Source organism: Leptonychotes weddellii, chromosome 11, assembly GCF_054177405.1.
Source record: "Leptonychotes weddellii isolate Sample4059 chromosome 11, ASM5417740v2, whole genome shotgun sequence".
In the NCBI taxonomy this organism is placed as follows: Eukaryota; Metazoa; Chordata; class Mammalia; order Carnivora; family Phocidae; genus Leptonychotes; species Leptonychotes weddellii.
The window spans coordinates 24,646,835-24,663,531 of NC_138379.1; the positions used below are offsets into that span (position 1 = coordinate 24,646,835).

Consider the following 16,697-nt stretch of genomic DNA (forward strand, 5'->3'; position numbering starts at 1 on the left):
CCCTATGATATTCATGTGATTGTAAACTCACAATGTTAGGTTCATGCACAATCTGTAAAAAGCCCTTAACGGAAAAATAAATTATCCTCTTATAAAATTATAAATAAATTCTACTGGCCAAGGAGGCAAAATTCATTTCTTATTTATGCCAAACTTTTCAGTCATAAGGCTTGAAATATGCTGGTATATCCTGTATATAATTAAGGTAACTAAATGACATTTTAACAAATTGGCCATTTGCAGATAAGGTTGGGGTATGTTAGAAAAAAGATGCTAAAATCACATAATTTATAATAAAGATTCAAGAAGTTGCAACAATCAGATATTAGAAATAATTTCCTAAGTAAGAATCATTATTTCTTTAATTAACATTTATCGAACATCTAGAAAAAGCCTAGTTGCTGTGCTAGGAATCTTTATACTTTATTGTCTTTAATGATGTATTATTATCATAAACCTAAGCTGGCAAAAAAGAAAATTATAAATATGTAGCCCTAACTTCCCAGAGACCACAAAGCATTAGATATATAAGATTAATTGAAATCACATATATGAGGCAGACAGTAAGTACCTTGGTAAATAGTAATACTAAAAAAAAGAGAACTAGTGAATGTAAAGTGTGTTAACATATAATTAGAATGTTAACTAATAAGTCAAAAACAATTTGAGAACATGAACTAAAGTTGTGCAAAAAATTCAAATTGGAATACATTGACCTGTTAGTAAAAGATAAAACTACAAAACTTTTAGATGAAAACATAGGAAAAAAACCCTAGAGAGGGCAAAGATTTGTAAAATGGGAGGAATAGGGGAGAGAAATTGCTAACCATTAAAAAAATTGATAAGTTAAACTTCATTAAGATTAAAAACTTCAGCTCTTCAAAAGATACTGTTAATAGAAAAGGCCAAGTCATAGACTGGAAGAATATTATTGCAAAGATATACCTAAAATATTTAAGGAATTTTACCATTCAATGAGGAGATAAATGACTCAAAACAATGGACAAAAGACAGACAAAAGAAGACAGGCAAACAGCCAATAAGTATATGATAAGATGGTGAACATCATTAGTTATCAAGGAAATGTAAATTACCACAATGTCATACATTTTACATGCACTACAATGGCTAAAATATGAAAGACCAAAAATAAAAAGGTTTGGAAGGATGTGATTCCTAGAGAGATGAAAATACATATCTGTACAAAGACTCATACATTAATGTCCATAGTAGCTTTATTCATAATAGCTTCAATCTGGAAAGAACTCATGCCCATCAGTAGAAATTGTGGTATATTTTTACATTCAAAAACTAATCAGCAATAAAAGTAAACTGTGGCACGTATAACACTGTAGATGGTGCTGGTATTAACCAATATGATTGTTTGATACTGTATAATGACATGTGTAAATATTTGGAAGATTTGCATAACTTGGTGAATAAATGCCTTCCAAATGACGAAGGAATGAAATGTTGATATCTTGAATGGGTAAAAGACCCATTCAAAGCACAAAATAAGCCAATGCCTTTTAGTGTAACATACTATGAAAAAGTTCACTGATACAGTTTTTGATTCCACATTGTAATCAATGTTTATAAAACTATTATTTTTTGAGTTTCAGTGTATATTGAAAAAGAATATCCACAATTATCTGAAAAGGCTATTAAAACAGTTCTCCCTTTTCCAACAATATATCTGTATGAAGTCAGATTTTCTTTTCATTTTTCAACCAAAACAATATATCACAATGGATTGAATAACGAAGCAAATATTAGAACCTGCTGTTTTCTACTAAGGAAAAATGTAAAAACAACGCTACTCTTCCTGCTAAAATTTTTGTTTTCTTTTGGAAAATCATTATTATTTACAATTGGGTAATCATTTTATTATTTTAAATGAATTCATAAAAATTTAAAAATTTCTTTCAGTTTCTAACATGGTAAATATTAGATACAACTCAAATGAAAAAAAAGTTGAGATTGTCCATAGTTTTTAAGAGTGTAAAGAGGTTCTGAGATAAAAAAGTTTGAGAATCACTGGACTAAAGTTCTGATCTGATATCCTCATAACTCTGCTATCAGATTTACCAACTATTTTGTAACTTATCTTTTTTTTTATCAGCAGCTTTATTGAAATAACAATTCACCCATTTAAAGTGCACAATTCAGTGGTGTTTTAGTATTCACAGATATGTGCAACCCTCATTCAAGGCAATTTTATCACATTTTCTTCACTTTAAAAAAAAACCCAAACCTTCAATCTTTTTACAAATCACCCCTCTGCATATTCAAGGTCTCCAAGTCTCACTACACTCCAAACCCTAGGTAACGCTATTTATTTTCTGTCTCTACAGATTTCCTATTCAGGACCTTCATATTAATGAAATCATATAGTATATGTTCTTTTGTGATGGCTTCTTTTACTTGGCATAATCTTTTTTAAGGTTCATCCATCTTGTAGCAAATATTAGTACTTCATTCCTTTTTATAGCCAAATAATATTTCATTGTATGGATATAAACATTTGTTTATCCGGGCATCAGTAATGGAGATTTAGGCTGTTTCCATCTTTTGGCTCTTATGAATAAGGGTGCTATAAACATTCATGCACATGTTTCTATGTGGACACATGGTCTCATTTCTCTTGGGTATATGCTAATGAGTAGAATTGCTGGGTCATATGATAACTCTATGTTGAATCACTGAAAAGTGCCAGACTGCTTCCAAAGCAGCTGTACCCTTTTACATTCCCACCAGCAAAGTATGACGGTTCTAATTTCTTCACCTTGCCAACATTTACTGCTACCTTTTATTTTACCCATTCTAGATAATGTAAAGTAGTAGTATCTCATTGTAATTTTGATTTGCATTTTTGATGATTCATGATGTTGAGCGTCTTTCATGTGCTAACTGGGCATTTGTCTATCTTCTTTGGAAATTGTATATTCAAATTCCTTTCCCATTTTTTACTGAATTGTCTTTTTATTATTGAGTTGAAAGCATTCTTTATGTGTTGTAGATACAAATCTCTAATCAGATATATGACTTGTAAATATTTTCACCCATCATTATGATTTCTTGATGGTGTCCTCTGAACATAAAAGTTTTTAATTTTGAGGTGTGTGGCTGGCTCAGTTGGTAGAGCATGTGACTCTTCATCTAAGGGCTGTGAGTTCAAGCCCCACATTGGGCATGGAAGCTACTTTAAAGAAAAGAAGTTTCTAAGTTTGATGAAGTCCCCCTTGTCTATTTTTTTTTTCATTGTTTGTGCTTTTGGTGCCATATCTAAGAATTCTTTGCCAAATCTAAGGTTATAAAGATTTTTCCCTAAGTTTTTTTCTAAGAGTTTTATAGTTTTGGCTCTTACATTTAGGTCTTCGATCCATTTGAATTAATTTTTGTACATGCTGTGGGGTAATAGTCCAACTTCATTCTTTTGCTCATGTGGCTATCTAGTTGTCCCATCCCATTTGTTGAAAAAGATGATTCTTTTCTTATTGAATGGTCTTGGCACCCTTGTTGAAATCAGTTGACTGTATGGATTTATTTTTAAACTCTCAATTCTATTCCGTTGATTTATATGCCTATTTTATGAGAGTACTACACTGCCTTTTACCGTTGTTTTATAGTAAATTTTGCAATTGAGAATTATGAGCTCTCCTACTTTATTCCTTTTTAGGATTATTTTGGTTATTCTAAGTCCTCTGAAATTCCATAGCCATTTTAGAATCAGCTTGCAAATTTCTCCCAAAAAGTCAACTGGAATTCTGATAAGGACTGCACTGGATCTGTAGATGAGTCTGGAGACTATGGTCATATTAATTTTGAACCTTCTGATCCATGAACCTCGGAAGTTTTTCTATTCATTTAGATCATTAAAAATTTCTTTCAACAATGTTTTGTAGTTTTCAGAGTATAAGTTTTACATTTTCCTTGTGAAAATTATTCCTAAGTATTTTATTCTTTTTGGTGCTGTTATGAACGCAACTGTTTCCTTAACTTCATTTTCAAATTGTAACACAAGTTTTTAATGTTTATCTCCCAACTAGAGAGTAAGGTCTCTGAAAGGAACCAGTATCTTGTTCAATTTTAAAATTTCACTGATATAAAAAGTGGGCTATAGCACTACCAGTCACTCAAAAACAGTGTAGAAAAAATGAATGAATAAAATAGTAAAACACAACTCAATAACTAAATTTATAAGAAATGCAGATTTTTCTCCCCAATTTGTTGAGAGGGAAATATTTGGATTTAAGAAATCTTGATGTTGAGAGGCACCTCACTGGCTCAGTGGGGACAGCATGCAACTCTTGGTATCAATTTGGGGTTGTGAGTTTGAGCCCCACGTATTTACTTAAAAAAAAAAAAAAGAAATCTTGATGTGAAAAGTCAAAATTTTTTTCTGATTAAGATTTAATTTTTATTTTGCTAAAAGTTTATAATTATTGAAGAGGAATGCTAACTTGAACAGTAGAAAGTTGCTATGGTAACCCTCAGAAAGCTCAAAAGCACAAGCCGCTGACAATGTATGGGGATACACTGTCAATTACACTTCTCTTTCCCCTTGTGCAGGAAGGAATACAGTGCTATATCAGACCATCTTAAAATGCTTAAATAATCACTTAAAATAGTGACTTTTTCTTAAAGGAAAGTATGAACCTTTTCCTATACATTGAAGGAAAGCTCATGAAGGAATCCTCATGAAGGATTCATGTGTCACAAACTTCACATGGTCCTTAACAAAGTCTCCGCTTTAACCCTTATACAGTATGTTTAGATACAGCATCTTAAAATGGTATTTGTTTATCTCCTTGGCAAACTCCAAATTTCAATTATATCTCATATTTCTGTTAATGTAGTTATATGTAGAGTTTGCATAGACCCACGTAATCTCACCAAGTACAGTCTTGGTTTCTGTGATTTGCTTGAACATGTCATTGCAGTTCAGACCTCAGTTGCAAAACAGGGATAATGCTTTACTTGTCCAAAGGCAGAAGCCTAGCACAGATGAACCCCATGTCATTTCTAGCTCTAAGATAAAAGATAGGAGATTCACTAGCTTTGAATGAGTTCTAGAATAAAAACCTGTTACATATTCTAGGATGTGGTTCTGGAATCCATTTTCTGGGTTCAAATCATGGTTTCTCAAGTACTGAACATTCATCTAGTTTCTTAATTTTTGTGTGCCTCAGTTTCCTTATGTGTAAAATGGAGATTGTAACAGTAGTTATATCAAATTTTATAGTTATACAGTTATATAAAAATTTATAAGAACCATTAGATCCTGACTTTAAGTGTTTTATATTTATTAGCTGCTATCACTATTGTTATTATTATGACTTCCTAGAGAAGTAAAGGAAAACAAAACTCAAAACTCTTCTGCTATAAATGTCATTTTAAATTATAGTGTTTAAAAAATTTTTTTTTTTATTATTAACATATACTGTATTATTTGTTTCAGGGCACAGGTCTGTGATTCATCAGTCTTTCACAATACACAGTGCTCACCATTGCACATACCCTCACCAATGTCTATCACCCACCCACCCATCCCCTACCCCCCCTTCCCTCATAGTGTTTTAGTATGTACATTAGAAAAAATGATTTCAGTGATTTTGCTTATTTTGATTTTCACATTCCATTCATTGCAGCCAATTTTTTAATTATTTCTAGTATATATAATATATATACATATAAAATAATACCATGGAAAAATATATGATGTAATTCTAGTTTCTCTATTGCCTGTACAATAATAATAATGATGAAAATTGTCCCAAACTTGCCTCTTGAACAATCTTTTTAAAAAAAAATTTCTTTTGAGAGGGCACCTGGGTGGCTCAGTGGGTTGAATGTCCGACTCTTGATTTTGGCTCAGGTCATGGTCTCAGGGTCATGAGACTGAGTCCTGCGTTGGGCTCCGTGCTGAGCATGGAGACTGCTTAGGATTTTCTCTCTCCCACTTCCTCTGTCTCTCACCCTCCACACCCCTCGCCCACTCTCTCTCTCAAGGGAAAAAAATGAAATAAAAAAAGAGAAAATAAAGTTTTTTTTAAAAGTTTTATTTATTAAAGTAATCTCTACACCCAATGTGGGGTTTGAACTCATGATCCTGAGATCAGGAGTTGCATGCTCTTCTGACTGAGCCAGCCAGGCACCCCAGCCTATTGAAGATTCTTTTTTTTTTTTTTTTAAGATTTTATTTATTTATTTGACAGAGAGAGACATAGCGAGAGCGGGAACACAAGCCGGGGGAGTGGGAGAGGGAGAAGCAGGCTTCCCGCGGAGCAGGGAGCCCGATGTGGGACTCGATCCCAGGACCCTGGGATCATGACCTGAGCCGAAGGCAGACGCTTAACGACTGAGCCACCCAGGCGCCTGGTCTCTATGATTTTTAATACGTTAAGTACCTCATGTAAATGGAATCACAGTATTTGTCTTTTTGTGACTGACTTATTTCACTTAGGATAATGGCCTCAAGATTCATCAGTGTTGCTGTGTATGTCAGAACTGCCTTCCTTTTCAAGGTTGAATAATATTCCGTTGCAATATAGGCCACATCTTGCTTATGGATTCATCTGTTAGTGGATTCTCAGATTGCTTCCACATTTTAGCTATTATAAATAATGCTGCTAAGAACACAGGTGTACAAATATTTCTTCAAGACCTATGTTCAGATCAGCTTTACGATTAATGAAAAGATATCAGTAAAAGATACCAACCTCATGTCACAATATTATATGTTTACAAGAAATCAAAGAAAAAAATAATAACATTATTAAAGATGGACTTACGATACACTCACTGTATATTAAAACCACAAATACACAACAATTTAACAATCTAAAGTAAAAGACATTTTCCTCTCTGGCATTTCTGAAATCTGTTTTACTTAAATGGCATATGAAAAGAACTTATCAGACTTAGACTCATAAAGCATTTATATATTGCACTTCATTATGTCACACTAGTTAGGAGAAAGAACTTTTGGGACAATTTGTACCTGGATAAGATGTGTTGGCATTGTGATGATACAGGCTGAAAGAGAGGTTCGTAGAAGACCACGGAGAACATACAGGAACTTCGTAAGGCTGTGGCTGTTGTCACAGTTTTCTGTACAGCAAATGTCATCTCCCCACAAAGGTGAACCAAGATTCTGGATTCCTATTCTTAAAATGTTTTTCTGTTTTTTCTAGAGAGAAGTGGGAGGGGGGTAAACACATTAGGTTTTGTTAACCAGTAGGATACCTCTTTTACTTCTCTTTGCCAGTTTTTAAATTTATGAAAGATTAGGGAGGTAATGTCAGTAGAGGTGGTAAAAACCTTTATGTGTAGTTAGTATAAGGCAATAAAGGAAATCTTCATTATTAGAAGAGTGCAAAAAAAAACCCAGCTGATTTTTTCTTACTTTTGGAAAATTTGAAGAGTATCAAAAGTCTCAAACTTCTATATTTTAACAGTGACTACTCTAAGGATTATGTTTGAGGCGCCTGAAATAATATATAAAAAATCAGTTAGCAATAAAGAACACCTAAACCAGAATGCTTACAAACCATTCTTAGTATTACAAAATTCTACAAGTCTTTCAATAAACTATAATTTGCTCAATATTTCTCATTTAATGCTCCTGTGTCCAATGCCTGGTACTTTGTTTGAAAGAAGTTTAAAAATGTGTGTTTTGGTTTTACACTCTATATATGCCTTTACTTATTCTTCTTGAAGCTATTTTTACAAAATAATTTAAGTTCATTGCTTTCATAAAATTGAACAAGTAAACATCTAGAAGTTAAGACTACTGATATTAAGGTTACAATAGTGACTAATATTTCCTGGGAAAAGAACATTTAAAAACCATTAAATAAAACCTAGGATGATTATCAATAAGTGTTTGCCAGAGATGTATTTATAACAAATTTTACTGTTTGGGTTATTCTAACTGAACAAATGTTTTATATATGCTTTCCTTAGCAATCTGGCAAAATTTCTGGGCAAAGGAGGAGACATTAGCAAAACCTGGTGCATGGAAATAATTGAAAAATCATTACTACAATTCCAATGGGGAAAGTAAGTTTTCTCTCTTAAAGCAAAAGTTTGGAACATGTGTCATTTTTGAGTGTGACTTCTGATGAAGCCAGATCCTACAATGTATCACTTGTTATTGCTATAGTAAAACTAATAAAATTTATTTAACTAATATAATTTATTAACCAACCACTATCTCCCCGATATTACAGATGAAATTTGAGTTTGTGTATTTTTGAGAATTTATTAACAAAGGAAAGTAGGGAAAATGACCAGAACACTGAAATGTTAGAAGAGGAAAAACAAAAGGGGACAATAATTAGTAAAATGGAATTATAAGACAGATATTCACAGTCTGGACTGTGTAACTAAGAAGATGTGGTTTTGGGCAAGACCCTACTTAGGCATTCATTTTCTCATCTCTACAATAAAAAGGATAGAATAGAACATTGTACTATGAGCCCATACAATCCTTCAAATATATAAAGGAACACAATGAGTTGGATAAAGCTATTGAAATGAGATTACAGAAAAAGGAATTTAGTTTAAGCACATTTAAAAAAACCTTCCTGACTCCAAGGACCTGGAACATGATGATACTATTAAGGCAGCTGGTCCAATTTTCTTTTCTGGTCATATTAAGTTTATGAAGGCAATAACCTTAAGATATATGTTATGATCCTCAGCAATCCATAAAAATTGTTTTCTTTTTTAATTTCTGCATTACTTAAATGAAATGAAGGTAATAATATGTACCACGGCATGGGTTAGAAGTTTAAATAAGTTTTTGATGAATTCATGTAAGATATTTGTGAACTGATAGGTTATCCCTTACACTGTATTACTTAGAAACTCAGAATTTAAGTAAAATGGCAAGATTAAGTTTCGTTTTGTCATTCCTAAACTTGTTTTCTCATGAACTGTAGCTTAAATTAGATTCTCAACAAAAAGAGCGATCTGGAAAAAGGGAGAGAGAAACCTTCCCCCAAAATCTAGGTATTAGAACAAAACCTGAAGGTAGAAGGAGAGCAGCATTATATTGTTTCCCCTGTCAACATTTCAGAAACCAAAGGTCGGCTGTATATTTTAACCCAGTCACCATTACCAACTATTGTATCAAAGAACATGCGCTAAAAGTTTATAAGAAAAACGCTGTTAGGTGCAGAAGCAGGAGAACTACAGAGGTTTAGCGACTTTGACAAATATACTGATATATCTGAAAATAAAATGAAAATGTTAAGCCAAAGAATGAATGAATAAGGTAGGTACTCAGCACACCAGAACATAACTGAGATAATACTTCAACATAGGGAATACATTTATATTTTTTAAAAAAATGACAGTAGGGCGCCTGGGTGGCTCAGTTGGTTAAGCGACTGCCTTCGGCTCAGGTCATGATCCTGGAGTCCCTGGATCCAGTCCCGCATCGGGCTCCCTGCTCGGCAGGGAGCCTGCTTCTGCCTCTGACCCTCCCCCCTCTCATGTGCTCTCTCTCTCTCTCATTCTCTCTGTCTCAAATAAATAAATAAAATCTTTAAAAAAAAAATAAATTAAAAAAAAATAAAAAAATGACAGTAATTGCAAAAACAAAGGCTGAATTACAAATTTCCTGTGTCGTTTTGGACATATAATTCCTTTGCTATGCCATATAATAATGGGGCACATCGTGAGGCATAACAAAATTTATAAAATAAACTTTTGTGGAAAGCTGAACAATAAATAGTTAAATTTATTCCTATGAGAACATCTAAAATATTTAATCTGGTATTCTAAGTAAAATCAATGTTCAAATTTCATTTTTAATGCACATTTCTTAGATATTTAAAAAATCATAACTTAAATGAAATTATGACAGCAATTTGTAAATATCTCCATTCCAAGTATCTTTACAGATGAGCTACAATACTTTACTTACTACCAAGGTAATTATATAATATATAATACTCAGTTTCTTATAGTCTACTTCAAATAAACTAAATGAGGTTATTTGAAAATATAAGCTTATTTGAAAATGTAATAGAGAAAATAAGATGAAAATTTCCTTTTAAAAAGAAGGATTTGGGGCGCCTCAGTGGCTCAGTCGGTTAAGGGTCTGCCTTCAGATCAGGTCATGATCCGAGGGTCCTGGGGTTGAGCCCCACGTCAGGCTCCCAGCTCAGCAGGGACTCTTGCTTCTCCCTCTCCCTCTGCCTCTCCCCCTGCTTGTGCTCTCTCTGTCTCTCTCTCTCTCTCAAATGAATAAACAAAAAATCTTTTTTTTTTTTTTAAAGGAGGATTTATTTCAGGATCAGAACATTATTTTGACTCAGGAATAATATTTTTTTGAAGTAGTGCTTCACAGATGCATTTTTGTGGCTTCTTGAACTCATCTAAAGTTTCTGAGACAGATGTACAGATGAGGTAATTTAGCAAATGATACATTCTATAATATAACAATATAGAAATATAGTAACAAAAAAACACAACATAAAATTTATGCTTTTGTTCCAATAAAATTGGAATTTTATAACTTACTGGCATTTTGTAAATTTTTTTCAGCATTCTTGGTATTCACCATATAAATATCTACCTCAACTCTGTTTAATCTTTATGTAAGTCAATAGTTGTAGAACCTCTGGTTCAGAGAGACAAACCAGTTCAGTTTGTTGTTTATCAACTTACATGAGATAAAATACTATTTATTGAAAATGGTGGTGTTTTTCATACTCAAATAAATAACCAAGAAAACAAACATTTCATTCCACTCCAATAGTAGCTTACTGATCAAGGGTCCTTTGGATGGATGTGTGTAGATGTGTGTACATATATGTGTGTATATACATATATACACAAGTATGTGTATATCTTTTTGCTATTGCCTTTGCTGTTTTGCATTTTATAAAATTTCCTGCTCTTTGAAGATGTGTCATCATTCTGCAAGAAGAGCAGCTCTGCATACTGTATCATAGGAACTGTTATGACATGCCTGTTTCTATAGTAACCACAGCAAGTGGGGAGAGGTGTCTGTCAGGAACCAATTTACCTCTCCTGACAGGCAATGCCACCAAAGGGCGGACACAGTGCCCATAAATCTTAGCTAGGACCAAAAACGGAGCAACAATGAGCAAGACAAAATTGTAAAAAAAACCAAGGCCCATCACAAAAACTGTAACATACATGAAGAGCCATCTATAAATAAATGTGTATGCTTCACCACACACATAAGTATTTTCAACTTGTTATTAAACTGATGATCAAAACAAATTTAAAAATTATCTTGCTGTGGAAAGAAACATTAAATACAGCTTAGTAAAATTTACAAGAATGCTTACAATTTATGGATTAAGAGCAAATATAGTTGATAATGCCAAAAAAAGACTTTTGGATTCTTTGCTTTCTTCAATAAAAATACTGGTGCTTTGGAAATAATTCTGCTAAAATAATAATAATAAACTGCAAATCTTTAGCAGCTACAGCAATTAAAATCACTGAGAAAGATTTCTGAAAGGCATGATATCTAGAAATAAAATTTCTCTCATTTTGTTTAAGTTAAACTAACCAGAACATCTTTAATAGTAGGAATTTGGAATTAATAGTGGGAATTTAAAAACTTCTGTTTTTAGACGCTACAGAGAAATAATTAAGTTATAAAATATTTTAAGACAGCAAATAAAAATGCATTTTTTATTCAGTGAAACAAATCAAAGCATGATGTTATAAGAAATAAAATCTTAAAATAATTAATCCTTACTCATAAGGTAATTCAATTAAAGACTGAATGACAAATATAAAAAATTTAGATAAGAAAGTACAAATCTTGCAGATTTAGGAGTAATTTTCCAAATGTGGCTATTTATTAATTCCAGGTGCTATAAATACATATTTAAAAATAATTTATGTCGACAATGTGTGTATACATCTTCTGTGCATCCGCTGAGAACTTAGCTAAAACTTTAAATACACATTAACAATTAAACTAAGGCTGCCTGTGCTCTGCTTATTGACATCTTCTGAGTTTGGGAACAGTTTGTTCACTGTTGATGATTCTAAAACCTTCTGGGTTTACCTCTAGAGAGTTTAAAAGCAACATTACATACATGATTATAAAAGGTTTTGAAGGTGCTCAATACCTGGGGATTGGAGCCATCAAATCCTTCCTCATATATGACTTTCTGGATAAACTGAAGCAGCTTTCTGTAGCCATGGGTCAAAGAACTGTTGGTAAGAAGTGGTTCATATACATCAATGGGCTTATTACACAGGAAATTCAAAATCTAAGCTATAACATTAAGGAAATTTATGAGATTAAATATAACATAAAATGAACCAAAATAGTATAAATAATCTAAAAATATACAGTCAATACACCCAGGGAGTAAGTTACAATGCCTTATATTAACTAGCTCAGTGTTCCAGTGTTCTTGACATCATGGGAAGATAAAAATCTGTGGAGACTGAGATGGCTTAATTATGTCAAGCTTAGTTACCTCCAAGAAAATTAATGATTTAATGAAGCAACCTAAAAGATCATATAGCTTTTCTGGAGTAATCATAGATAATTAACACGTAGTTAATGAACTGCTATGCCAAGTACACCTGAATCAATGTCTCAATCACCTAAGCTCATCTTCCAGAAAAGTTTTAATTTTCTTAGAACAAACTGCTAAAATAATAGTAATTAAAAAATTTGATCTTTTAAGGCCTATGAAGACAAGTGAGTATAATTTCCACTTTGTTTTTAAAATGAAAATAATAAAATAAATGTATGAATTCAAGAAGACAAATTATCTCTCATATGAATATTAGTATTAGTGTTACTATTTTAAAATATTTTACAAAAATAGGGAGCCTGGCAGGTTCAGTTGGTACAGCATGAGACTTGTGATCTTGGGGTCATGAGTTCAAACCTCACGTTAGGTGGAGAGCTTACTTAAAAATTGTTTTTACAATGTTATGAAACACCTCAAAAAAATTTAGTAACTGTGAAGAACATCTGGTTTAACACTGACTGAATTTAATATTCTTGATAACGCACAACCTGCGTGCTATGGCTGAACATTAACTGTCATGATAATGAGGTTCTGGAGCAAAGCTATTTCATCGATGTTTAAGTGATGAATGCTGTAAAAGCTGTGCGTGTCCTTAAAAATACAAAAGTGTTTGCTTTACTCTGATCCTAAGTAAAGCAATCACATATGCAGAATCAGTGCCCTAAAGAAAAAATGAAATATAATTTGGAACACACATGCAACATTAAAGAACCTAACAAGTTAGGAAAAGCAGCTGACTACTTAATGTGCAAAATCAATGGTAGGTTGTTCAGCCTGTTGCACATCTCTGTAAATGTTTTATTGAACAGCCAGAGCTAGCCCCAAAGCACCTAACAAAAACAAAAAAGAAAATCAAGAGAAAGGAATGCCGTTATGTGCAAAACAAATATTATGACAAATAATATGACTCCAATTGAAGGCTTTGGCAAGTATGGTTATTTCACATATAGTTATTTCTCCATTTTCAATGAGGGATTGGATTATACAGACACATTTTTCCAGTTTAATGAGTGAAGAAATGTGTCTATAAAAAATGATATTCCATAATGGCACTGGTGTGACTCTTTCATAAATATATGAATATATAAATATATATAAATACATAAGTATATATGAATAAATAAATAACATATTTGTCCCGGCTAGCTCAACTTTCAGAAGACAGTACTGCTGTTTGAATGCAGCATGTTCAATTCCTATCTGGGTCAATTAGGTTTGCACAAGGGGTAAATCTCCTCCAGGGTCCCAGATTATGAAATGAATTTCAGCCAACCATTTGACGAATGTCAGTATGGGTTAAAGGAGGGTGGATCAAGAATATATCCAGTTCATTCTAATCCATCAATAATGAATCTACTCAAGACATTATTTCATATATTACAGAAAGTTTCTTAAGCATTTTTCCTTCTGCCCCACATTGTTCAATAATAACATTTGCCTTAAGTGCCTGGTAGTAAATTTGCTATCTGAGGTACATTACTAGACAACACACACATAAATTACTTCTTAGTTTTTTGTTGCCACCACTCAACCAGTATAATCGGTTATTTATTTTGTATTCTCCCAGTCTGTTAAGGTAGCTATAGTAAAGCTAAGATTCTCTTCAAAGGTGGTGGAAAGGTCTGATATGAGAACAAAAATAAACACATAAAGCCAATACATCTTAGTCTCTTTCCTTATTTAACACTGACATAAAATAATCCAGATACCAGCAACTCTTAGAACTTTACAAGTAATAAACTACCCCAAAGTAATTAGATTTCTAGGACAATAAACACTTTGATAAAAAATTAAATGGGAAAAATTTAGGTATATATATTTAGGTATATAAATTGATAATATTCATTTATGATACATGGGATTATAGCATTTAAAACTGAACTAGTTTATATGCTATTGATATTAAACTACTACTGAGTATTGTTAATCTCCATGAGATACCGTTCCTGCCAGCAATACTTATAAAAATATTTTTTACTGATAAAAATTTTTTCTCTTGTCATCTAAAATTTTAAAAAAATTAAACCCCTTTAATTTTGAGGCTATTGCCTTTTTTTTGCTGCTGTTTAGCAGTATAGTAACTTATAAATCAGGAGTTGGCTGAAGGAAATCTAGTTACAAATATGACCCTGTCCTCCTTATTGTTTCCAAGCAATTAACAAAGGTTAGGTTATCAAAGTATTTAAAACATGTCCCAAAGGCAGCACATTTTAAATCATGTGTACTATTCTACCTTCATTTTCTTAATTTTCAACAACTATTATAGTAAAATGATCTAACTTGAGATTCCACAATTTGTCTTTAAAACTATAACAGTACAAAGAATGTAAAAATAATTACTAGAACTTTAATTTTTACCTTTAAACTATCGAGTATTTAAAATTTTTTTCAGTCAAAAAAAATTGTTCCATGTCTGCTTATATCACCATGTCTTCTGACAGTAATTTATTTCTTTACATTAATATTAAATATGGGCAAAAGGGGTCCAATGACACAAAGTGTAAATCTCTCTCTCTATTTTTTTAAGTAGGCTCCACACCCAACGTGAAGCCCAGCACAGGGCTTAGACTCATGACCCTGGGATCAAGATCTGAGCTGAGATCAAGAGTAAGATGCTTAACTGACTGAACTACCCAGGTGCCCCTAATCTATATTCTGATGACCAAATTCAACATTTTTTAAAAACTGACAGAAAGAAATGAGACTTTTGTACCTATCAGTATCTCCCCCACCCAATTTTCAGCAGGTGGTCTGATAGACATTTACATCAGAGAACTTCAGTTTCTATCAACAAATGGCATTGGTTTTTCTGTGAAAAGTAATTTTGTCAGTCTCATTAAGAAAGATAAAAAAAGGGGGGGGCACCTTGGTGGTTCAGTCCATTGAGCTTTGGACTCTTGATTTCGGCTCAGGTCATGATCTTAGGGTCATGGGATTGAGCCCCAAGTTGGGCTTTGTGTCCTTCTCTCTTTGCTCCTCCCCATGCTCATGCTCTTTCTCAAATAAATAAATAAATCTTAAAAAAAAAAAAAGATAAAAAAAATCTGCTGTAGTATATCTAGGTATAGATATAGATGCAGTATATCTAGAAAATAACTCAGGCAGATAATAAATACCAGTTAATTGCCTTGTAGTTTCTCAAACATAGAACAAAGGAATACTTACCAAAGTCTGAATATGATCAAAGAATAAATTTAAATGGAACAACAACAAAAAAGCTTGGGTAACAAAAGACGAGATTTTTTTTTTTTTTAAAGATTTTATTTATTTATTTGAGAGAGAGAAAGAAACAGCATGAGAGGGGATAGGGTCAGAGGGAGAAGCAGGCTCCCCGCCGAGCCAGGAGCCCGATGTGGGACTCGATCCCAGGACTCCGGGATCGTGACCTGAGCCGAAGGCAGTTGCTTAACCAACTGAGCCACCCAGGCGCCCCCAAAAGACGAGATTTTATTTGTGAAAATATAAATTACAAAGAATATTATATATATGTTGATAAATGAAACGTTTACACATAGATAAGAAACTCTTGGGTATTTCTTTGTATCAAAACTACTTGATTTTAATTTTATCTACTGGTAAAGTGTCTGACATAGTAAATACTCAAAAAAGGTTTTGTACCTCTGTCACATTTGATCATTACAATAGCCTTGTCAGGTGAATAGAGTCATTAGCTCCATTTTATGGTAGAGAAAATTAAGACCCTTTGGAGACTTAAGTGATTTGTTCAAGGCTGTACAACAATTAAGTGACAGACGAGGCATCTAAAAAGTTTTCTAAAACTTCAACTTATCTGCTCTTTTAGTTAAACTAATATAAAGCCTCAGAGTGAGATCCAGATTCAATGAGAAGTCTGTGGGTTCAAATACACTAATGTGGCTGTGATGAGCTTTGAACGTGACTCCATTTAACCCAAAGTAACCAGGTGTATAGTTTTAGGAAGATATTTTTTTTTAGTCGCTCCTATGAGACCTTCACAAATAGGCCTCACTTGTATTAACTGGTACATGACATATAAAGACAATTCAAGATGGAAAAAAATGTAGATATACAATATATAAATGAGATACCAGCATAACACAGTGGAAAATATACTTGAGATCTGGGATCCTGGTCTATCCACATCAGCAACTATAGCTAAATGTGTGA

General features: G+C 32.8%; 1 protein-coding gene across 3 annotated transcripts in view; it reads right to left on the reverse strand.

Moving 5' to 3' along the window:
* Nucleotides 1-16,697, reverse strand: part of ELP4 (elongator acetyltransferase complex subunit 4) — a 233,249-nt gene that overhangs the window by 137,375 nt on the left and 79,177 nt on the right. For all 3 annotated transcript variants that reach the window (XM_081798399.1, XM_006728921.3, XM_081798400.1), the window contains exons 6-7: nucleotides 12,132-12,216; nucleotides 7,004-7,192 (exon numbers count right to left, since the gene is read on the reverse strand). In XM_081798399.1, coding sequence (XP_081654525.1) covers nucleotides 7,004-7,192; nucleotides 12,132-12,216 — 274 coding nt within the window. The remainder of the gene's footprint in view (nucleotides 1-7,003; nucleotides 7,193-12,131; nucleotides 12,217-16,697) is intronic.